Source organism: Neomonachus schauinslandi, chromosome 13 (assembly GCF_002201575.2).
Source record: "Neomonachus schauinslandi chromosome 13, ASM220157v2, whole genome shotgun sequence".
Lineage (NCBI taxonomy): Eukaryota > Metazoa > Chordata > Mammalia > Carnivora > Phocidae > Neomonachus > Neomonachus schauinslandi.
This window is the reverse complement of record NC_058415.1, coordinates 60,406,146-60,431,325: the sequence shown is the minus strand read 5'-3', so window position 1 is coordinate 60,431,325 and position 25,180 is coordinate 60,406,146. Positions and strand designations below refer to the sequence as shown.

At 41.1% G+C, this 25,180-nt stretch overlaps 1 protein-coding gene across 5 annotated transcripts in view; it reads right to left on the bottom strand.

The window, feature by feature from the left end:
• Positions 1–25,180, bottom strand: part of TDRD7 (tudor domain containing 7) — a 76,945-nt gene that overhangs the window by 15,371 nt on the left and 36,394 nt on the right. For 4 of the 5 annotated variants that reach the window (XM_021691790.1, XM_021691793.1, XM_044920805.1 and 1 more), the window contains 6 exons: positions 19,917–20,503; positions 16,283–16,469; positions 11,869–11,980; positions 10,138–10,340; positions 8,999–9,133; positions 7,130–7,216 (listed from right to left, as the gene is read on the bottom strand). In XM_021691790.1, the coding sequence (XP_021547465.1) occupies positions 7,130–7,216; positions 8,999–9,133; positions 10,138–10,340; positions 11,869–11,980; positions 16,283–16,469; positions 19,917–20,503 (1,311 nt within the window). The remainder of the gene's footprint in view (positions 1–7,129; positions 7,217–8,998; positions 9,134–10,137; positions 10,341–11,868; positions 11,981–16,282; positions 16,470–19,916; positions 20,504–25,180) is intronic. The other variant, XM_021691794.1, reaches the window with a different exon arrangement.

Sequence of the window (25,180 nt, the reverse complement as noted above, 5' to 3'; positions counted from 1 at the left end):
AGAAGCAGACTCCCCGCCGAGCAGGGAGCCCGATGCGGGACTCGATCCCGGGACTCCAGGATCATGACCTGAGCCGAACGCAATCGCCCAACCAACTGAGCCAACCAGGCGCCCCATAGCATAACTTTTTAATCTCTTAAGATGATGATAAACACAAACAATATTAAAACAATATCTTAAAAGGTATTTTTTATTCAAACATATATCCTGAACACATGTATTGGTATGGCTGGTGTATAATGAATGCTTCTTATATCCAGGCATAACTGGTCAGAGACATATACTTCCACATCTCAAAGAGTTGCTAGTCTCATGAGAGATGATGACACAAATATATAATTAGAATATAATGGAGTAGGGCAATAATAAAGCTATGTACAAGGTACTATGAGAACATAGAGAATGGGTACCTGACCCAGCCAGGAGGTAGATTTTAGGGCAAGTTTTCAGGAGGAGGGAATGCCTAGAATTGGTACTTTCCTTTAAAATGTACTTTCTTCTTCTTATATTAGTAAAATGCCTTTATCATAGAAAATTTAGATACTTAAAAGAATGATATGAAAATCACTTATAATCTATGACAGATTACAATTATCCTCCTAGTCTTTTATCCATACATGTATAAAGAATTAGACTTATAAAAATTAGAACGTATTTGCACATACTATTTCATAATTGGCTACTTTTCACTAAATGTCTCAAAAATACTTCATGTCATTTTCTTCTATATCATTTTAATATTACATAAGTCTATCATAACAGGTACATTGTGACTTATCAAACAAACCTTTTGGCTGGATAACTTAAATTGTGTAAATTTTTGCTCTTTTGAGAAACAATCATACTTACTGGACATTTGTATTTCCTTTTTCACAAATTAAAATTTCATAAATATCACAATTTCAGCTGGACTTTACATGATGAATGGGAGTAAACTAGGTTGGTAAGTCTAGTTAGGGGCAATCTGAACATTTCAAACACAGGGGAAAGGATGGGCAAGACATACATATTTCTTACGTGTGGGAGCTACAAGCATTTTGGTTATGCTGGAATGTAAAGTGAGAGGCAGGGCAAGGCAGGGAATGAGGCTGAGAGAAAGGTAAAGGCAAGGTCCTGGAGAGCCAGACATTATGTCTTAAAGAACCAGATTTTACCCCGTGGATGAGTAGAAGCCAATGCCATGTCTTAAGGAGAAGAATGAGATGGTCATCTTTATAAAAAGCCACATATTGTTGGTGATAACACTGGGTAAGGGCTTTGGAATCAGACAGATTTGATTTTAATCTCAGCTTGTACTTTCTAGCTGAATGACTTCCCTCATTAGTAAGAAGGGGATCATAGGGCTTTATGAAGATTAAGTGAAATCAGTCATATTTTAAAAAAATTTTTGTGTCTGGGAAATAATAAGCCTCATTAAAAGTTGGATGTATTATTATTTGCTATTATTTACATTTTGGGTCACTCACTCTAGTGGCATGGAGCTTGAATGGAGGAAGATAAGAGTAAAGACAGAGGAACCATGGTATTCCAGTGATCTAGGCAAGAAACGACAAAGCTGTGAAAATGGCAGGGTTTGGTGATTAGTTGCACTGGCGGCTGAGGAAAATGCAGGAATCCAAGATAACTCTTCAGGAGCAGGCTGAATGGTTGCATGAATGGAGGTACCACCAAAACACAGAAATAGGAGGAAAAAAGGATGGGGAAAGATAATTTTGGTTTTGGACATGCAGAGTTTGAGGAGTTTGCAAGATGGACAATCAGGCTGGATTTTGCCCAAATCTAAAGCTCATCAAGGGCTGGAAAACAAACTGGGGAGTCATGAGGACCAAGACAGTAACTGAAGCAACGAGATGGCATTGCCTAGAAGGATGCAGAGGCTGAGAAGAACCGTGAGGCAGGACAGGAGTTGGGGGCATCGACACTGACGCTGCAGAGTGCAGGTGGGGTGCAGGTTTGGGTGAAAAATAGGAGAAGCAATCAGTAGAACATCCTTTGGAAAATTAGGAGGATTTGATACCATGATAGCCTAGTGAGGAGGGAATTACAAGTCTCAACACTGTTAGTGCAGCCCAGAGGCCTGGTAAGAGAAGCCCTGAAAGACACTGGTTGAATTATGCAGCTAAACTGCTGATGCAAGAACAGGCTGTTGGAAAGCAGGTGGAAGTCAAGCAGCAGTGGCTGAGAGCTGGCCGGAAGGCGGCACAGAAAGTGAATGCAGACCACTTGGGATGGGTTTGGAGGAAAGAAGAAGTGACGGCCACTGAATAGCGTTGGCTGGATGTACGGAGTAAGTTCAGAAGGTGTAGGCACTAAATAAAGCTTAGGCAAGTTACAATGTCAAGAACAATTACATCATTTAAACACAGGATCTGCTTTTCATTAATCATTCTCCCTTCTCTAACTTTCTACGCTTCACTAAGAGAATGAACACTTTGGCTACCTCCAAGGCAGACATTGCACAATTTGATAGAAAAACAAAAATAATACTAGATATTTATCTAAAGTATTTGACATACACCAAAAAGGTATTTTGCCAAAAAGGCAGAACCTGATGCTACACAGGAAGAAACTCAAGCTGTCAGATGCTCTACAAAATGCTGCTACTCTAAAAATAGAACTACCCTATGACACAGGATTGCACTACTTGGTATTTATCCAAAGGATACAAACATAATGATTCAAAGGAGCACATGCACCCCAATGTTTATAGCAGCCATGTCCACGATAGCCAAAAAACAGAAAGAGCCCAGATGTCCATCGACAGATGAATGGATAAAGAAGTTGTGGTATAGATACACAACGGAATATTACTCAGCCATCAAAAAGAATGAAATCTTGCCATTTGCAATGATGTGGATGAAACTAGAGTGTAATATGCTAAGTGAATTAAGTCAGTCAGAGAAAGACAAATACCATATAATTTTACTCCTATGTGAAATTTAAGAAACAAAACAAATGAACATAGGGGAAGGGAAAGAAAAATAAAATAAGATGAAAATCGAGAGGGAGGAAAACCATAAGAGACCCTGAATTCTAGGAAACAAACTGAGGGTTGCTGGAGGGGAGGGGGGTGGGAGGGACGGGGTAACAGGGTGACGGGCATTAAGGAGGGCACGTGATGTGATGACTGGGTGTTATATGCAACTGATGAATCACTAAATTCTACCTCTGAAACTCTTCAGAGTGTAGGGATAGAGGGTACATACCTCAATATCATAAAAGCCATCTATGAAAAACCCACAGCGAATATCATTCTCAATGGGGAAAAACTGAGAGCTTTCCCCCTAAGGTCAGGAACATGGCAGGGATGTCCACTATCACCACTGCTATTCAACAAAGTACTAGAAGTCCTAGCCACAGCAATCAGACAACAAAAAGAAATAAAAAGCATCCGAATCAGCAAAGAAAAAGTCAAACTCTCACTCTCTGCAGATGATATGATACTTTATGTGGAAAACCAAAAAGGCTCCACCTCAGAACTGCTAGAACTCATACAGGAATTCAGTAAAGTGGCAGGATATAAAATCAATGCACAGAAATCAGTGGCATTCCTATACACCAACAACAAGACAGAAGAAAGAGAAATTAAGGAGTCGATCCCATTTACAATTGCACCCAAAACCATAAGATACCTAGGAATACATCTAACCAAAGAGGCAAAGAATCTGTACTCAGAAAACTATAAAATACTGATGAAATAAATCGAGGAAGACACAAAGAAATGGAAAAACGTTCCACGCTCATGGATTGGAAGAACAAACATTGTGAAGATGTCAATGCTACCTAGAGCAATCTACATATTTAATGCAATCCCTATCAAAATACCATCAACTTTTTTCAAAGAAATGGAACAAATAATCCTAAAATTTGTATGGAACCAGAAAAGACCCCGAATAGCCAGAAGAATGTTGAAAAAGAAAAGCAAAGCTGGGGCGCCTGGGTGGCTCAGTCGTTAAGCGGCTGCCTTCCGCTCAGGTCATGATCCCAGAGTCCAGGGATCGAGTCCCACATCGGGCTCCCTGCTCAGCGGGAAGCCTGCTTCTCCCTCTCCCACTCCCCCTGCTTGTGTTCCTGCTCTCGCTGTCTCTGTCTCTGTCAAATAAATAAATAAAATCTTAAAAAAAAAAAAAAAGAAAAAGGAAAAGAAAAGCAAAGCTGGTGGCATCACAATTCCGGACTTCAAGCTCTATTACAAAGCTGTCATCATCAAGACAGTATGGTACTGGCACAAAAACAGACACATAGATCAATGGAACAGAATAGAGAGCCCAGAAATGGACCCTCAACTCTATGGTCAACTAATCTTCGACAAAGCAGGAAAGAATGTCCAATGGAAAAAAGACAGTCTCTTCAACAAATGGTGTTGGGAAAATTGGACAGCCACATGCAGAAGAATGAAACTGGACCATTTCCTTACACCACACACACAAATAGACTCAAAATGGTTGAAAGACCTAAATGTGAGACAGGAGTCCATCAAAATCCTTGATGAGAATACAGGCAGCAACCTCTTCGACCTCAGCCGCACCAACTTCTTCCTAGAAACATCACCAAAGGCAAGGGAAGCAAGGGCAAAAATGAACTATTGGGACTTCATCAAGATAAAACGCTTTTGCACAGCAAAGGAAACAGTCAACAAAACCAAAAGACAACCGACAGAATGGGAGAAGATATTTGCAAATGACACATCAGATAAAGGGCTAGTATCTAAAATCTATAAAGAACTTATCAAACTCAATACCCAAAGAACAAATGATCCAATCAAGTAATGGGCAGAAGACATGAACAGACATTTTTCCAAAGAAGACATCCAAATGGCCAACAGACACATGAAAAAGTGCTCAACATCACTCAGCATCAGGGAAATCCAAATCAAAACCTCAATGAGATACCACCTCACACCAGTCAGAATGGCTAAAATTAACAAGTCAGGAAACAACAGATGTTGGCGGGGATGCGGAGAAAGGGGAACCCTCCTACACTGTTGGTGGGACTGCAAGCTGGTGCAGCCACTCTGGAAAACAGTATGGAGGTTCCTCAAAAAGTTGAAAATAGAGCTACCATACGATCCAGCAATTGCACTACTGGGTGTTTACCCCAAAGATACAAATGTAGGGATCCGAAGGGATACGTGCACCCCGATGTTTATAGCAGCAATGTCCACAATAACCAAACTATGGAAAGAGCCAAGATGTCCATCGACAGATGAATGGATAAAGAAAATGTGGTATGCCATCAAAAGCTTATGCAGCCATCAAAAGGAATGAAATCTTGCCATTTGCAACGACGTGGATAGAACTGGAGAGTATTATGCTGAGCGAAATAAGTCAATCAGAGAAAGACATGTATCATATGATCTCACTGATATGAGGAATTCTTAATCTCAGGAAACAAACTGAGGGTTGCTGGAGTGGTGGGGGGTGAGAGGGATGGGGTGTCTGGGTGATAGACACTGGGGAGGGTATGGGCTCTGGTAAGCACTGTGAATTGTGCAAGACTATTGAATCTCAGATCTGTACCTCTGAAACAAATAATGCAATATATGTTAAAAAAAAAAGAAGAAGATAGTAGGAAGGGAAAAATGGAAGGGGGGGGGAAATTGAAGGGGGAGACGAACCATGAGAGACTATGGACTCTGAGAAACAAACTGAGGGTTCTAGAGGGGAGGGAGGTGGGGGGATGGGTTAGCATGGTGATGGGTATTAAAGAGGGCACGTATTGAATGGAGCACTGGGTGTTATAGCAAACAATGAACCATGGAACACTACATCAAAAACTAATGATGTAATATATGGTGATTAACATAACATAATAAAATTTAAAAATGCAAAAAAAGGAAAAAAAGAACCTCTGTAACAAAGACAAAAAAGGAAAAAAAATCAAACCCAAGTTTGCAATTTTAGCAATTGGACAAACTAGATATCAAAAATAGAAGGAAAGAAAGAAAAGAAAAGAAACAGCAGCCACAAAAATCTAAAACCTGCCTTTGAAAAACATATAGAAATATGTGATAAAATATAACAGTCCTCTTTTCAAATTCATAACTGTGCTTGCAAGAAAATAAGACAATTATGAGGGACTAGAAATAGAGGAGTATGTGAACACTGAAGCCAAAGCCATCCTGGGCAGGACGGAAGGAGGATCTGAGACCCCCTCCTCAAGAAGCCAGAACTCTCAAAGGGCTACGCCCCACCCCCGGTTAAAGGGTGACCCTAGAGAGCATTAGGCAACATCTCGTGAAACTGAAGACATGCACTCTCTCTACCCAGAAGCTCCATTCCTTCCTGGGTATCCTGGGAGACCTGCACGGGAAGGCTCCTGGCAGTGCCATCCATAACAAAACTTTATTTATTTATTTTTTTTTTAAAGATTTTTTATTTATTTATCTGAGAGAGAGAATGGGAGACAGAGAGCATGAGAGGGAGGAGGATCAGAGGGAGAAGCAGACTCCCTACCGAACAGGGAGCCCGATGCGGGACTCGATCCCGGGACTCCAGGATCATGGCCTGAGCTGAAGGCAGTTGCTTAACCAACTGAGCCACCCAGGCGCCCCCATAACAAAACTTTAGAAACAATCTAAATATCCATTGTCAGGAGAATGGAGTGATCACGTTGGCATCTTCATACACTATTATTAATCAAAGAGCGTGAAAATAATTGAACAAGAGGGGCACACACCAACATGGATGAATCTCACATATAATGAAGGAGCATGTTTCAGAAGAATCAATACGTTCTACTATTTACATGCATTTTATAAACGTTTATCTGTTCACTCATATTTTATTAAGTCTTACTATAAATATTCTATACACATTTTCATTTCTGTATTTCCACTATATCTATATAAAATATATAGATAGCAAAAACTTGTATGTATAAATACAAATATAGTGAATGCATAAAGAAATGAATGGGAATTGAGAAACCCCCCACTCGGCTGGCAGCTCCCCCAGGGTGGGAGTAGAAGAAGGGGATGCAGACACGGAGCCTCAACCACATTGGGCATGTTTTCTTTCTCACATGGTGATGAGTACGTGGGTGCTTATTTCATTTTTCACAAAACTTGTTTGTATGTCTAAAATATTTCATAATAAGCTTAGAAAAGAAGTCAAGTAACTGATTTTACCTCTACTCGTAACCATTTTCCTTTGCAATGGAAGAGGCAGACTTTCCCACAGAAGGGTAACGAAACGAAGTACTCGGAGGTCATGTGCTACAAAACAGAAATGCAGGACACTTTTATTACTCTTAGTAAGGAGCGAATTGCTATACCGTTAGAAAAACATCGCTGTGGCTCAGGCCGACCAGTGCACGCGTACTTAGCCAGGCTCCCCATGAGGAGTGCGCGGTGGTGCGTATATGAGGGTGATGGTCTGTCCTGTTTCTCAGACATTTGTTGATGCCACCGTCTACTCTCCCTCCTTGCACACAGCTCATAAATCAGCCCTGTTAAAATGTCTACAAACGTTAGTGTGCAGGTCAGTATGATTCATCCACGCACTAATGCCATCAGTTAAACATGAAGAGGGAGGATGAATCTGCCAAAAAGGAGGAGAAGAGCCTGGATGAAAGTGAGGTTGGGCTAGCCGTCCAGAAGGCCTCTTCTTTTCAACTTTCAACATTTAGATTCAAAGATGAGATTTTACTTCCAAAACAAAAGAAATGTTATCCATACAAATAGGGATATCAGTGCCAGTGAAATGTCAACAAATCACAGCCGTAGACCTCTGCACCCCCGTCTTTGCTGTAGTTTGAAGCTGGGGACCTGCCATGGTCTCTCTTGTTCAGGGCGAATGTTTCTACTCTCCCCAAAGGCAATGTCTCCACTCAGGTTACCAGTGCACTAGGGACTACCAAGAGAGCTTTTCACCACCATAGGTAAGAAGCACATGCATGCAAATGAGTCACTGGAGTCAGCTTCTCTGGATGTCTCTGATTTCTCCAAGATAGATTAGCAAACCAAACTTCAGTAATGACCCTGAGATACAGCTAAGACATCTGGAATGCAGAAAGAGGTAAAGCTACAGATCTAATGCCTCTGTTCTAGGCTGTAGTCTGCATACAAGTTTAACCTGATTCAGCAAATATTTTGGAATACCTATTCTATGTATGACACTAGATTAGATACTCTAGTACCTAAATGAATTAGGTACTTAGCAGTACCTGGTAAGGCTCTGCCTCTGCCCTCAAGAAGCCTATACTCTGGGTAAGGCAAACAAATATCCAAATAGCTAAACTACCATGCTGCAGATGATGCCAAGAGGCACGTTCAGAGGTTAGAGGGAAGGGTTCACTTATAGGGGCAAGGGGGTCAAGACTGAGGTCTTGAGAGGGTTTACTCACTCAAAACCACAGCATATTCTGGATTACAACTATAATGCCCTAATGGAGGTAAGAACATCACCTTAGAACCTTACAACAAAACCTCTACAGACCCTGATTCAGAAAAGAATACTAGAATCAAAGGGTAAGGAGCTTATTAATAAATTTAAACACAGAACCACATTTACCGAGGTGGTAGGTTCTCAGGGACCAAAAAGAGCTTGGAGAGTGATGCCTAGAAGTTTTATTCTCCTCCTAAACTCCAGGGTTTTGTCTTTGCCCGAGGCAGAGGACCCAGCTGGCTCTAGCAGACAAAGTCACAAGCAGCTGCACTGTAGCATCATCAACTCTACCTTGTAAATCATGAATCTGTCAGTTGCTGAGCACTTACTCCATGCCAGGCACTGTGCTAAGCAGTCTTGCCACTAGTCCTCACACCAGTCCTATGGATGGATATACACACTATTATTATCCTCATTTCATAATGCAGAAACCAGTGGGTTTTGTTTTTTTTTTTTTTGTCTTTTCAGTTCTGCAGTCTGGGGCTCTTACCCACCATTCTACAGCTTCTACCTCAAACTATTCAAAAGTTACACACAATTATACTAGTTAGTGACCCCTCTTGTTTGCAATTTTAGGATTAATTTTAGAGGTGGATGATGCTCTGCCATACCTTACAATGGAAGTAGTCCTCTATCTTATGCAGAAGATCGTTGAGCTTGTTCAGACCTTTACAAGGCACCTGGCAGTAGAGTGTGCCATCAGAGCAAATATTAGTCACTCTGACATTTGTGTACATAGCGTCAATCTGGAACAAAGGACACGCCAAGGATACTTGAGAATAGAGCGTAGCTCTTATCTACTTAAGGGGTATCTACCTCAATCATCTCATTTGTCTTTGCATTTTAAAACCTTTTAAGTAAGCTGGAGAGCAGACTGGATGACAGAATAATGTGAAAAACTCATTTGGATACCTCTCTTTCCAAAAGGAATATCTGACATCATTGGGTCAGGCACAAAGTAGACAGTTTGCATACATTAACTTATTACCGCATTTCATTACCTTAAAGGCTAAGAATATCTTTCATTTTGGTTTATTTTGCCCCCATTAATTTAGAGAAATCATTATTACATAAAACATATTTTTGCAACATTAACGGAAATGAAAATAAAAAACTCTCACAAAATCAATCCCATTATCAACCTACTTTCTAACCTATGTTTATCGGCCACGTGAGTTTTAGTAATTTTTAAAAGTTATAATCATAGTAAAGCCTTAATTTTGGCCATTTTTTTAGTCAAGCCATAATATAAAGACAATTCACTGTTGTTCTACCTATTAAACAAATGTTTTCCCAGTGTTGCCACAAAGTCTTTACAATGACCATTTTTAACATCCTATTCTTCAGAGTGGCTGTTCTATAACTTATTTAAAGATTTCCTTCTTTGAAGAAATTTGTGTTTTTCACATTTTAAAACTGTAAAAGCTAACAATTTAATAAACATCTTCATGGATCTAATCTTCCCTTCTTTTGTATTATCCGCCCCTATTATCTTTGCAAAATAATTTCATATAAAATACAATTTTAGTGTAGAAACTGGAATATAAAACGAAAACCCAATTCTTAATAATGACTGCTTATGTTTTGGCCTTATTTCCCCCCCTTCAAGCACCCGCCTACCTTTTTTTCCCCTCCATACACAGGTGTTCTGTCCCTATCTATTGCTAGCCTAAAATTTGTAACATTCTTTTCCAATAACTTTCTTCCCTACAGTATGTGTAACAGATGACTATAGTGGTCACCGTGCTACCTGAAGGTGAGCCTCCAGAGACTTGTCGCAGATCGCCTTTAAGCAGGTGGCATTAATATTGACGTCATCTTCTCCTGAGGTGTCGTATAGGACAACAAGCGGGATATCCGCTTTTTCAAGTATTTCCACTGCAAAGATCTTTCCACAAGTTAAAGATTCAACCACCTTTACTAAATCAGGATCATCACTTAAAACTTCCAACCCTAAAAAAGATTGAATATTTTAATTTCTACTTAATTAGCAGAATCATTTTAAGATGGAATGGGTTTGTTCTGGCCACTTATTATAATTGTGATTCTACTACAAAATTCTTACAAAATTTTCTAGGGAAGCGTTGTTTTATAATCTTCTTCACATTACCCATCCTTAGGTCTTAAAATACATATTATAGTGTGAATGCCCTTTTAAATGATTACACAAAGGCAGGCAATCTTAAAACAAAAAGAAAAGTTGATGACCTATCAGAATTTGTACCTCAGGAAAATGGCCTTCACTTATTATATACAAACACATATTCAAACCAAAAAGACTAGTATATATAAGAAGCTATCAATCAGTTATGTCTGCCAGTCATGTATTTGTAATGTTTTTCCTAAAAATTTACCCTTGACCTTTTTCATTTTTTCTAATTAGACAATTATTCATATAAAATGAACATGCATACATTGGAAATTTATAAAATCACTTTTTTCCTTATTTCTTCTTAAGTACACCATGATGATTCTGAGTATACCAAAGAACTTTGTGATTTATCAAAGAAGGATTAAATTGTATTTAACATAATATGGGTATTAGGCGAGTTTTATTATAGTCTCATTACTCTTTAAATTCTTTGAAAATTGTAATTCTATGTAGCATATACATGATTAAGTTATTCTATTAAACTAATTAAAACTAGCTCATCATTTCCCCAATGGTGCTATAAGGTCCATTTCTGTATTCCTCCCCTTGAAATCCATAGCACAAGTTCACAGACTCCCTCTGGGCTACCTTTCTCTTGTTCTCATTCTGTTCTTTAGACACGTAACGTTACAGCTTTTACCAAACCTCTCATTTCAGCATCCTAAATCTTGGCCTGTGTTCTTGATATGTTCTTTCAAAACTAGCTCCCAGGAGTTTGTAACAGGCTTCTAACATTACTTCAGATTTATCTCACAGACAGAGCCATACCCAGCTCGTCTGATAGATGCATCCTTGCTGAGAAGGAGGTATTTCTGTGGGCTAATTTTCATGAAAGAACGGCGATCATTTTCTGAATCTAGCTCAGGCTCTCCTGGCATGATGCTTACACACTCCCATGTCTTTCCTCGTACGAACGTGGCCACTGCATCCTCCATGGTTGGAGGTTATCCCTACCATGTCACTCACACACATGTGCCGGAGACGCACAAGGTGTGTTACTTGCTAATGAGCAGCACCCAGAGCCCACCTCAGTGGGAAAGAAGTGGAGAGTCCAGGTCAAACAACAGGATTCAGACTGATCAAACCCCATGATACAGGGACTCTAGCATTGTTGCTAGGGCAGTTAGAACAACAACAAAACCTTTAAGATGGCCAATACACATTTTTATAATAAAATATATATAATATAAAATAAAATATTAAAACATATTTACAATGATCACATCTTATAAAGAGGACATTAAGGACATTTTAGGATTTAACTACCCAAAAGTACAGTGGTAATAATGTATCAAAGTGGAGAGAACTTTAAAAAAAAGTTCCTCTTACCTGCTAGCTTACACTTTGTAGCTTGGAATGAGAGTGAACAGAACTTTGGGTTCAATTTGTATGCTTTGCTCTTTTCAATATTTTCACTAAAACCATAGTCAACATAGCATACCTGATGATAACAGAAACATCATTTAGGTTCAAATAAAAAAAATTTTTTTAAAGATTTTATTTATTTATTTGACAGAGAGAAACATAGCGAGAGAGGGAACACAAGCAGGGGGACTGGCAGAGTTGGAGAAGCAGGCTTCCCGCCGAGCAGGGAGCCCGATGTGGGGCTCGATCCCAGGACCCTGGGATCATGACCTGAGCTGAAGGCAGACGCCCAATGACTGAGCCACCCAGGCACCCCCAAATAAAATTTTTTTATCCTCACTTCTTAAAGAAAACATCTGACACATTTAACTAGTTGCATTTATTTCATAATCAGCATGTTAAGTGGCACCAGACTGCCTGGGTGAAAATGCCAAGGGTGGTGCCCCTGACAGCCCAGAAGAGAAAGGCTAGGGCTGGGAGCAGGGAAGCCAGGCCTCCTGACTCCAGGCCCCACTCCGCTTGGCCAGTGGGAAGAACAAGGGAAGACTGCTGAACTCAGACGCCTTCATGCCAGCTTCTCAGCGGCATCACCGTCTGGTTCTGCCAGCCCGGACTGCCCCCGTCCTTTTGTTATAACATAAGGGGATGCCCGCCTACCGTATTCTTACTCGATTTACATACTTCCACTAAGGATGCGCATCCTTAGACACCAGTAGTTGTTTCTAGAGAGGGCATCACCCATAGAGGGGTACTGATCAGATTCGAAATCCCCAAAACAGCACTTGTGGTGGCCTACTCCCAGCAACTATGCTTCGAGGGACCAAGCTGCTTTCTGCCAATGACAACAGTGATGTCATGGCTAGATGACAGGGAATGTGATACTGTAAAAATAGGTACATCTGGTTCGTTTCTTTTCAGTGGTGCAAAGCTGGGTTAGGCCTTCGGCCAGCTCAGCAAAAGGCCCCAAATCTGCTGGTCAGAGCTCTGTGTTTGCAGAAACCTGCATGACTCTTCCTCACCATTAGCACAGATCATTAAGAGCCTGGATGTTACTTCTGGAGTATTAATAACACCTTAAATTGGAAAGGACTATATAAACAAAGCCTCTTTCTTTTTTTTGAGAAAAATAAAATCTAGAAACACTGAGCTGTGGTTTAAATGATAACTATAGGATAATAACTAAGAACCTGAGGGAAGGTATTGAAAACCTAGTATGCTTCTCTAATTCAAACAGATGACATTATTAAAACAAAGCAACAACCAAAACCAGACCAAAGGCATGGCTAAGAAATACTGAGTAGCACAGAGCCAGGTGCTCTCACATCCTGTAGAAAAATTAAGTCCACAGGCCAGCTTCTTAGTACCTAGATTATGGTCTTAAACATACAAAACAGAAATTCTCCCCAGCAGAGAATCAAAGGGAAAAAAGAAGAGATGCAGAGAACGCGAACACCCTTCCAGACCACCTGATAACTGGGTGTGTGGGACCTGTATGTCCCATGCCGGAGACAATCACCTCCCAGAATCTCTATCCTGACTCAATGCTCCCATAGGCTGAGATCTCTGGTGGGGCTCCCATAGCAGGCAGCCAGCCATTTAAATGTAGGGGCCCATTTCTCCAGTCCCTGATCAGCACCCCTGCTTCCTCCCCAGAGGCCTCAGGAGTCAGGAGCAGTCCTTTCCTTTAATAGCTATCACCACCTACAACTTGGGACTCTGCTCTTCCCGGACCTAGAATGGAGATAACATGGTCTAACAACAGGACATAATACGTGAAATCATCATTCCTGGGAAATTCAGAATGTGTTCCTAGCATCAAGAGACTAAAGAATAAGTGCTCCAAAATCTTCAAAGGGTTTCTGCAATGTTTGGAGCTTGTTCTTTTGTCTTTCTTTCTGAATCAAATACCGTATATTTGTATGGCAGCTGCAGTTTACAAAACACCTGTTCAGGGACTGAGAGTTTGACTTGCCCCACACTCTGCCCGGTGTCCTTTGCTCTGTGAGGACTGAGTGGGGTTTCTCTTCCCAATGGCCTGGGATCAGCACAAGCAGGCTCACAGTCGTGGCATCCAGCCCCAGGTGATTCCTGGTTCTCTGGCACCATCAAGTGGCCACAGATCTCCCCGCACCCCGTGAGAGAGAAGCGGCAGACCGCACCCACTTCAGGGCATGACTTTATCCTCCTGTTTCCCATTCTCACCAGGGATCTGACAAGTGGAAAGCAAGGAGGGAATTGTACTCGCTGTCGGGCATAGCACAGTTCGAGAGGAGTAAGACCTGCTAAGTAGCTGGGGTTTCTCCAGATAAGGGGGGAACTGCATGTCTGTCTGCTTCACGGGGCTGTGGGGAGCCAGCTCAGGCCAGAATTGCTCCAACCACTGCTGTGTGAGAGCTTAGGACTGTACAGCATACTGAGGCACCCCTGTACCCCCAACACTCTCAGCAGCCACGCCACGCCACGGCGAGTGCTCCCTCCCCACCAGACACTTGCTCCTTCTGGCTTTCACGACCCTGCCCTCCTGGTTTTTACTTCTTCTTTAGCCATTCTTAAGATTGTGTGAAAGGTCTTCTTTCCCAGAGGAGGTTCCAGTGAAGACAGGGTCTCTCGATCGGAGTGTTTTCACCCAGGGAAGGGCATTTGAGACACAGAGAAGGGAATGGAAGGACTTGAGCAAGGGCACGGGACATTCACAGGCAGAAACAGGACTAGGGCCCAAGCTGCTAATCACACTGTGGTCCCCACTGGTTCAGTTCCCTGCTTGGTCCTTAGGTTTTTCCAGATTTTTTTCAGACTTTATCCACATATAATTTATATTGAATGAAAAATGCCCATTTAAAGTATACAGTTTGGTGGATTTTGACAAATGTATGTACCCATATAATGACCACCCTAATCAAGATACAGATCACATCCACCACTCCAAAAAGTTCCCCCTTCCCCCTTTCCAACTAAGCCCCCTCCACCTCCTGTCCCAGGCAACCACTGATCCGATTCCTATCACTACAGATGAATTTTACCTGTTCTTAGACATCATTTACTTGGAATCATACAGGATAACTCTTTTGTATCTGGCTTCTCTAACTTGCAGTCTGTGGGTTTTATCCACATGACTGTTTTCAGTAATTCATTCCTTTTTATTGTTGAATAGTATTCCATTATATGAATAAACTACAATTTGCTTATACATTCACCAACTGGTAAACATTTGGGCTGTTTCCAGTTGGGACTCTGAATAATAAAGCTGCTACAAACATGTGTACAAGCTTTTTTGTGGATCTATGTTTTCACTTCTCTTGTGAAATACTTAGGGTCATGTGGTAAGTTTAACTTTATAAGAAACTGCCAAAGTTCCAATTTTCAGATTTTTAAAGTCAGGTCAATTGCTCAAAAATTGGAGCTTTGTAGATTTAGTTAAGGAATTTCCTAAATCTCTCTGTGAATGGCCAAGGATGGCTAGGTGGTTAGGGTGAGCTTGCCCCTGGAGAGGGTCAGGGCCTCTACTATGGAACCATCTGGGTAAGAAACAGCAAGCATCCCTTTCTGACCCTCCTGACACTGTTCTTGGGGTCAGGGGTTTCAGGGGAGAGTACCTGATGGACCTAAGCTCAGGTTCAGAGAGCAGTATTTGTACTCTGGGACACAAAAAGGGTTATTTGCCAGGGACTGACATCACCACAATAAATACGTTTCAAATTATGGGACAGAGGCTGCAGAAATAGAATTGTTGCCCTGCTTGCAAAACCTAGACAAAACTGCGCCTTGAGAGTGAGCGAGTTCTCCTTCTCAGTTTGCACTGAGGGAAAGAAAAGAGGCCAGGCGGCAGAGGCTGACTGCCATGAACATGGCCAAGTCTGGAAGTCTTGGAGCCTGCTGATGGAAGAGACTGGCGAAAGAATCCTCTGACCTCCCCAAGAGGACCATGAGGGCAACACTCGGACAGCTCTTGGGGCACGACCCGAGCCCTGTTCACGGTTCTCCTCCACTGGTTGCAGAAGAGGGGAGAGAAAGAATGTCATGTCCTCTGACCTGTATGCTTCCCTGACTCCAGAGTGCTGACCTGGATAGGAAGCCCACGCAGCTCTGATCACTGTTTATTATATATCTCCTGGGAATGGAAATAAAGGCCTTTTCCTGATTATATCACAGATTCTGAATACTACCATGGAGAAGACTTTTTTTTTTTTTTACTAAAACTCTGAGATAATATGACTACCACTGACTTAAAACCTGACAGGGTTAATCTTTTACAGAAACTATCTTGTCAACTTCTGGAAAAAACTAAACGCAGTTAGGAAGGACACAATATTAGAAGTAACACATTTGAAAAATCATGTGTTTGTCTTTATAACGCTATGACAAAGTAAACAGTACTTGCCTTTATTTTGTTCTCTTCCGTTGAGATGATTTGTGCCCGTAACCAAGCGTCCTCCTCTGCATTTACAGCCAGTAACTGCCCGACATGCACAGTCTGGACTGGAGTAACCTTAGGGTTCTTACTGTAATACTCCTTCATCTCATCTTCCATTAATTCCTGAGCAGCAGAATAGTCTTTGCCCACATACCTGAATTAATTAAAGGAAGAGAACACAGATGAAGCAACCCAGGAGGAGGGAAACCATAGGAGTTCATTAACGTTACTCTGTTTTTTTCCCATGGCCATCTTTGGTTCCAAGTCTCAGACTTGGCTTATACCAACAGGTAAGAGAACGTATATTTAGTAAACATTTCTGTCTTGATAAAGGAAAATGTGATACTGTGGAGCTCATGCAAAGTAAGACCAGGTCAAATCCAGCAGAGCAAATGCTTGGCAACAGTCCAGACAGCTAGAGGATGTCACAGTAAGCAGTCAGGGAAACTACAGGGAGGACGAGGCTGAGAAAAGATTCAAGGGAAGGGAAGAAAGGAGATACGGTGGAAAATGGAGATGCCAGTGCAGGCTAGATTAGCAAGAGTGGACTTAAGGTTTTGACTAAGGCTGCTGGAAGTCTTTGTAGATTACTAAGAGAATCTAGTTGACAGGTTTGCCCTGAGGCTGGGTTTGAACAAGATTCAAGCTCTGAAAACAAATGAAATTTTAATAGAGAAAAACAAAGCCTTAGAAACACTAAACACGACTATGTGACAACCCATCCTCCCGGCTCACTGAACAAATTTGAACAAATGACCACAAAATGCTGAGTTTTGATACCCTTTAAGAGATGATATCTTCTAGTTAAATCTCTCTTAAATTATATGCTTTCTGAGCAGTCTTTTTCAGGATACGGCCTATCCCCTTCTACAATTTTCTGCTGTTGAAACTGCAGTCACCTTGTTCCAGTTTATGTTATCAAAACACACTATTTCCCTTTCTCCCACAAATAGGCTTTGTTTTCTTGCCCATCAGTGCTCAGGGACAATTCCATCAAAGCCCTCCTTCCAGGATGTAAACTCCAGCAAAACCAATTTGGGCGCCTGTAGCAGGAGCTGTCCAGGCCATAGGATGCAGCCTTTTTGGCTGGAAGCTATGCTGACCACGGAGATGGGGACGTGCCACAAACATACTGCCCTCTGCATTGTTCCAGCTTTTACCCAGGACCCAAGTGGTCCCATACAGCTTTAAGAAACTATTCCTTTGGGAATGTTCTCATGCATTCTTAGTAACTATCAGCAGCACAGAACATAGCCTATTCAACTATTTGTTACGTGAGGAAAAAAAGCTTTAAAAAGTCCTACACAATACGGAAAGAATGCCTCTTTTGAGGCAATGGCTATTTTAAAACCAAATATTACATGGACATTATTTACTCTAGAAGCCGAAGAAGCCTTGTCACACTCTATGGGTTCCGCTGACTGAGCTCTGCAAATGCGAAGGGTCCGCCTGCAGTACAGCTGCACACTCGGCTCCATAGTCCCCTGGGGGGTCTGCGGCTCCGCCTAAGGGCCCAGGCTTGCGACCTGGACTCTCCCGGGCCTCCTTTTAGTGCTGCTACAGCCCTGGGAGCCCAACGGGCCAAGGCCTGCTCAGCACGGGCACCTGCTAGGGAGAACGAGGAGGGGGGAGAGAAGCAGCACGAAATCTGCTCTCTACGGCAAGCAGTAGAGAAGAGTGGCCACACAGCTTGGGGGGGGATGAGATTACGGGTGGTTTGATGGGGGGGGGGGGTAGTGGCAAGAATGAGCTCCTGCCTTGTCCCCAAATTACCTGAGCAAGTGGGCAAAGAATGACATGTAGGCCAATTTGGGTATGCTGTAAGTACAAAGCTTTACAAAGTTAATTTCTGAAACTGGAGACAAGGGATTCCCATACTTGATCGGAGGATTCTGCTACGACACGTCCTCAAACCCTTTATGAGTCACAGGCCAGTTTCTAGAGCCTACTGTCTGCCTCGGTGAAGATGTAAATGTAAGATAGGGCTCAGCCCAGCTGGAATCTACTAAGTCTCTGGGACTGGGGCGGGGGGGGGGGGGGGGGGGGGGGGATGCCAATGACCTAGGGTCAACCTAACAGCACATATCACCCCTTGTGCTTGCTGGCTGCTAGCCACTGTGCTGAACAGGTAGAATACTGACTCCAGGATTCAAATTTGTACTGGAGAAAGGGATCTAAACAATCTGAGGACCTGGATCTAATCATCCTGAAGTAGATTAGAACCTTTTCACTAAACTCCTGGACCTGATCCAGATTCCTACCAACCCTTGGTAAGAACACCAGAAATCACATGATCTGTCTAGCCCAGTGCCGGGTGCTTGGTCTGACAACAGAACCAACAACTAATAGTAACAGACACCAAAGGATCCTGCCAAGGAGGCAGATTTAGATTTCTTTCTAATGGTAGAAGTCAGCAATGTGCTCCTCAGCATTCTTCCTCTACCTCAATTTATTAGTGAACCACAGTGGGATCCCTAACCCTCAACAACCCATTTACCTCTTCAGGCCATACCACATGTTAGAATAAAAGCTTTATTCATTTCCTCCCTCTGTACCAAACAAGACCTGTCTAAACCTTCTGTATGTTCAAATGGAAGAACTTGATGTTTCTTATCTGTTCTTTCACTGAAGGAATTGGTAATTTTTTTGTGGTCTTTCTTTAGGCATTCCCAGTTTAGCTATGATTCTCTGGAGAAATAACAGCCCAAACCATATGGATGTTTTGGTTGAAGAAGCCAGATACTATTCTGATTCAGCCTTTTCCTTTTCTGTCCACAAGCACACTCTAGGCAGGTGCCTCCAGAGATCCAACTATACCGCTTCCCATTCTTGATCCTGAGTCAGAAACTACAAATTATAGTCTTTCAGTATCTTCTATGTATTCCATATTTTCTCCAAAAGTCCACATCAAGTGCCTGGACCTGGACCATTTTTTTAATTCCAGGTATCACCAGCCACTTTGGCAATGACTGTTATCAAAAGGACCAAGTAACCAGAGTAGTTTTGGCTCCAAGGGCTAACCTGTTGTATTATACCAGGTAAGCAGTGCTTAGCTATTCTGACTTTTATGAAATGCTACATTGTCCCAGATTAAATAGTATTACCTACCTAGTGGGTGACTTACTTTTTCTATGGATTAGGTATTGCTTTTGACATAGTTACCATTATGCTTTCAGCATAGATTTTGTTTCACATTCAGACCATACTATCACTCCAATTTTTAAAACCATTACTTATCTTTTCTCACAAGAACAAATGTATATTTAACAAATCTAACAAATATTAAGAATACATGCAGAGATTGATTTTTTTTTTAAGTACTTTGATTTCAAGATGCTCACTGTCTACTGGGAGAGACAAATGTACATATATAATTATAATGTGGAAGAAATAAAAATTAATCTAAGAGATACAAACACAAAAAGTTCTGGCAGTTAGGAGAAATGTGCAAGATATGAAAACAAGAATTATTATTATACTTCATTATAATTCTACAGAACTAAGAATACACTATTCTTCCTCAACTCCCAGTACCCGTGGGAAGAATAGCCAAGCGACAACAGTACACCAGGGTCCTAAGGAATTAGAAAATAAAACCCACCTGATAACCACTTCGTTTGTGTTGCTCAGTTCAACCACCAGTACTGATGGGGATGCCTCAGTTGGAATGATTAATGGAGGAACTGTTGTATTCTCCACAAAGGTATCAGCACTTTTGGCAATGTTTTCTTCTATCTGCAGATACTCTTGTTCAATCATAGACTTGATATCATAATCACCATGTGCTTGCCCTGCATCCTTCAGGATTTTGTCAGTGGGCAATGGAAGTTTAGCATAGAGAATGGCCTTCTGGGGATTTCCAGAAATGTAGTCTATGGTGCATACATCAGAAAGTGAGGCAAGATTTTTTAAGGCATCCTCAGGGAATTTCACTTTGTACATGTCCTCAAAGGCTTTGGGGAGGGCACTGGCCCAAAGACCACTTGAGTATTTCGCCAGCAGCTCTGAAACTTTCTCTTTAAAGTCTCCTGGCATAACTACTGGACACCCTTTTAATGGTGGTATTTGCTTTGGAGCAGGTAGTGGGGATGGAGGCACTTTTTCACCATCCAGTTCACTTCTCAAAAGCTGCTTTCTCTTAGCTGGATAAAGAAGTAAATCTTGACCACCACTGCAAGGTTTTTCCACCTGAAATTTTTAAATAAAGCAAATGACAGATATCTCAATGGCTATAAACAACCCGAAAACACATTAATGCATTTTAAATGAGAACAACACTGTTCTCAAATTAATCAAGAGAACAAAAAAGTGTACATTTTACTCTTCTCAACTACTAAGACTTAATGCATTTCTTTCATCTACAAATAACATCATGAGCCACATTTCAGAAATCAACAGGGAAATAAAACAGCATTAATTTCCCTTATGGGGCATCTGGCCTCCAACAACCTTATGAAATCATGAGAGTTTCTGCCCTGTAAACCACACATCTCATTCGGTTCTTTCAAATCCAAAGCAACAGCTTACAAAAATCGACTGAATACAAGGTGGGATGAAGCTGTGAAAAGGTTATCAGAACTGTCAGGAATAAACCATTGGGAAGAAAGCTAGGAAATATTTAGACAAAACTGAAGCCCTAGTTGTTTTTCTTCTTCTTGCAGTATCCTGAGAAAACCCTTAACTTTCCATTATTTAGAAAAAGACCCTCCAGAGATAAGGTGCAGTTTTTACAACCACTAAAGTAGAAAGCTAAAAACTGCCCCTCCAAAGAACAAGGGATAAAAATGCCTGGCATTTGTATGTCATCCAATCTCTAATTTTTATCTGTATAACATTTCTGAGAGGCATGGCTCAATGGCATCTCTTTGTATAAGAGAAGAAAGAGAAACTGATGTATGGCACTATTTTTTCCAAGTTTTAAGCCTTTATATTATTAGACCAGGGGTTAGCAAACTACAAGCTGCAGCCCAATGCAGCTCACCACCTGCTTTTGCCTTGCCTGTGAGCTAATATGACTTTTATATTTTTAAATGGTTGAAAAAAATCAGAAGAGGGCGCCTGGGTGGCTCAGTTGGTTAAGCGACTGCCTTCGGCTCAGGTCATGATCCTGGAGTCCCGGGATCGAGTCCCACATCGGGCTGCCTGCTCAGCAAGGGGTCTGCTTCTCCCTCTGCCCTCTTCCCTCTCGTGCTCTCTGTCTCTCATTCTCTCTCTCTCAAATAAATAAAATAAAATCTTTAAAAAAAAATAAAAAGAAAAAAATCAGAAGAATTATTTTGTGAGGTGAAGATGATATGATATGCAGTGTACATAAAGATTTGTTGGGACACAGCCATGCCCATTTGTTTAGGCGTTGCATTTGCCTGCTTTTGCCCTTCAAGAGCAGAGTCAAGCAGTTGTGCCAGACGGTGGGTAACAATGACAGAGCTGTTGGCCCACAAAACCGAAAATATTTACTACCTGGCCCTTTATTTAAAAAAGAGTTTCTCAACTTTTGATTAGACTGAAGTTAGCATTCCCAACCCTCTAAAATGCTCCTTATTTGTCAGATCCTATTCAGCTATCCGTCAGTTGTAATTTAAGCCCTTGGAAGAGCATTCCAGACCACTAAGGTAATAATACAAGCTTGTAAGAAGTCCTCCCTCTCCTAAGAAGAACAGAATATTAAAGTATGCTTCAGTTTTGTCTAAAAACTTCCTAGCTTTCTTCCCAATGGTTTATTCCCGACAGCTCAGCTTGTTAGTAAAGAACATTGACTTCATTTATTCATTTTCCATATAATGCCTAGGAAGAAAGAATCTAAATATGTATATATAAAGAAGATATTGTCTTGTTACCCAAGGAGAGCTTTAAAAAGTCAAGAGACATAGTCAATTTAATATTAAAATAGACTGCTTTTAGTCTGACTATATATTCTAGATGATACATGAGGAAGATGAATATTAACACAAGTATAAAACATTAGGTTTTCCTCCTCACATTCTTCTGCCAAGGTGTGTTTAAGTTTTGAGGACTCGGGGAAAAGTCCATGACAGAAAAACCTCAAGCATCAATGAAAGTAGAGGCAACTGAGTCCATGGTTAGCATCTGCTGGATTCCTGGTCATCCTTGGTAAACTCCTGCTGACACCTTGTGACCCTCTGGATGGCACATTATATGATAGCCACAATTTATGTCCCTAATTTTAAACCATAGGGATATAAATATTTTGACAACTCCTCATTCTGCTCTCAGTGGTCTCGAGATTCGTGTTTTTAAATCTGGAATCTTAAAATGCCAATCTTCACTGTGCTTTAAGACACTTAATAAGATAAAAGAACACAGTATCCAGAGAAGGTTTAAGAAACATACTTTTGGAGCAAAGGGAGAAATAAAATAGAATTCTATGTAAATTATTCACTTGTCATATAGAATCCCAATTCAGGTAATCTTAGATTTAGACATGACTGTCCTCCACATTGAAAGCCAGCTGAGCCTTCTGGGCCCACCTTCATTCTTTGCCTACAGACCTCTTCTCAACCTTTTGCAACACCTTCTCTGAAGTGGATGGTAGAAACTGATTGCAGTGGAATTTCTTATTTATCTAAAACAACTCTCACAAGCCCCATGCCTCAAATGTCCACATGGCTTCTTCTAACTCAAAAGAGGGTAAGATGGGTTCTTCAGCTTTATGATCATCTTCTATCCAGTGAGTGAATTGGAACATGAGATACTTCAATGTTTGTTTAACAGTCTCCCCCACTCCCGGCCCTGAAGCTTCCATTCCCACCTGTGCTTTAGATGTGATCAGGACCAATTACCTAACAATGCACTTTAACAAACCTCTAGACATGATCTCTAAATATGGCCAGCATATTGAGTTCTTCTAACTAGGAATTACTATCTTAACAGAAGTTTATGAATATTACGGCCACTTAGGGGAAACAGAATTCCCTTTCTTTTCTGATCTTTATTTCAGAATAATGCTAAGAGATCATCTGGAATTAGTAAGTTTCCAGGACTGTGTCTACAATAGTTAAGTCAAGCTTTTCCAGTCAGCCTATAGATTTTTGAATAACTGGACAGATTTCTTTCCCCAGCAGTTTCATTTATTTTTTAAAGGTTTAAAAAGATTTTATTTGAGAGCGAGTGAGTGAGAGAGAGAGCATGAGCGGGGTAAGGGGCAGAAGGAGAAGCAGACTCCCCACTGAGCAGCGAGCTCGATGTGGGGCTCGACCCTGGGACTCCGGGATCATGACCTGAGCTGAAGGCGATGCTCAACTGAATGAGCCACCCAGATGCCCTAGCAGCAGTTTCATTTTGTTATTGTTTAAAGTAGATAGCCACCCCCTAACCCCAAATGACTAGTTCTTTGAACTGTAGGCACTTTCCAGTGTGCTTCTTCCTTAATCTCAAGAGGTTTGGTTATAAACCTAAACTCCACTTTGTTCTCCAGTAATTTGGCCTCTTTAAATTCAAATCAGTATTTACTAAAGGCCTGACTTTAGGAACTGAACCTGACACTAACCAGAGCTGAATGAGATGTCCTTCAACATGTAAGGCAAATATTCATGGATAAGCTTAGTGATATGGATAATGTCTGGTCCATATACTTTCTAAGCAATCTTTGGAGACTGGCTGAAGGGTTACTGAATTCAAAGGGAAAAATAATGAAACTCATATTTTTCAAGTTAAAAAAACGTAAAACAAATGTAATTTTTTTTCAACTGAAACTTTGTTTTAAAATTTTCACGAAAATTTGTTTTTCTCATTCAACAGTGATTGCTACCTATCCTCCACAAAATGTCTTTGTCTCTCTTTAATTATCTGGTAAATAGGCTTACAAAAGATACCTACCACTCTATCCCCAGCTTACAACAATCTCCCCAAAGATAAGGAATTGCTATAATGTGGGTTACAGTGTGGTGTCCATTATTCACTGTGCCCTGGTGCATCTAACCAGATTGTCATGTGATCGCCTGTCACATCCCCCAAGTAGAAAGTTTTCTTCTAGCCTTCACAAATGACCAAGGTAAGTCAACAGCCACTTGAAATGTGGCTTTTATTATATACTTAGTATGATAATCAGCAGCTCATCATTTCAGTTATCTCTTATAAGGGCGCTTTTCACCTTCTCTAGTCTACCTGATCCAGATACATACCTGAGGAGGGAGTCATGGGCCTTCTCTTCTGTAGGAGAAGATTCAAGGTCATAATCCTACCCTTTTCCTCCATGTTTTCTTTGTTTTGTGGCTATACATTTTTTTTTTGGCTTTGGATATCCACTCAAGAAACTACCAGTCCAATGACTGGGAAGTGGCATGACCTGGAACTCCGCATCTTCACTCACTCCACCTCACCCTCACCCCCAACAGGAGAGACAGGTAGATAACATAGAAAATTAACTCTCTACACCATGGAGTTTAAACCACCTCCTTTGGTACTCATCAGAAAATTCTGGTATCTAATATGCCTTAGACTTTTTATCCCCATAAGTTTATTATATTTAGTTTGATTTCTGCCTCATTTGGAATTGCAGTGAAATACTTCTCTCTCACACCCCTCTGGGATTTCTTAAGTTTAGAGTAGACATATTAGGTTTGGCATATGTGAGGCCCAAGGATTTCAAACATCAATTTCTTCAGGAGCCCAGTTTGTTCACACAAATGTCTTTATTCTACGCACCTAGAAACTTTCTTCTTAATTCTAGAGGTCTTTACTTCTTCCTTTCTAATTTTACCTGTAAACTTAAATTCCTGAAGCCCAAATCCTTTGAGTCTATGGAAGGCTCATCTGCTAACTCTGCAGCATGAGCTACTGAGGTAAACTTACTGTCTCTTGTGGAATTAGAATTTTCTTTGGGATTCTCTAATAGAATTGGTATTG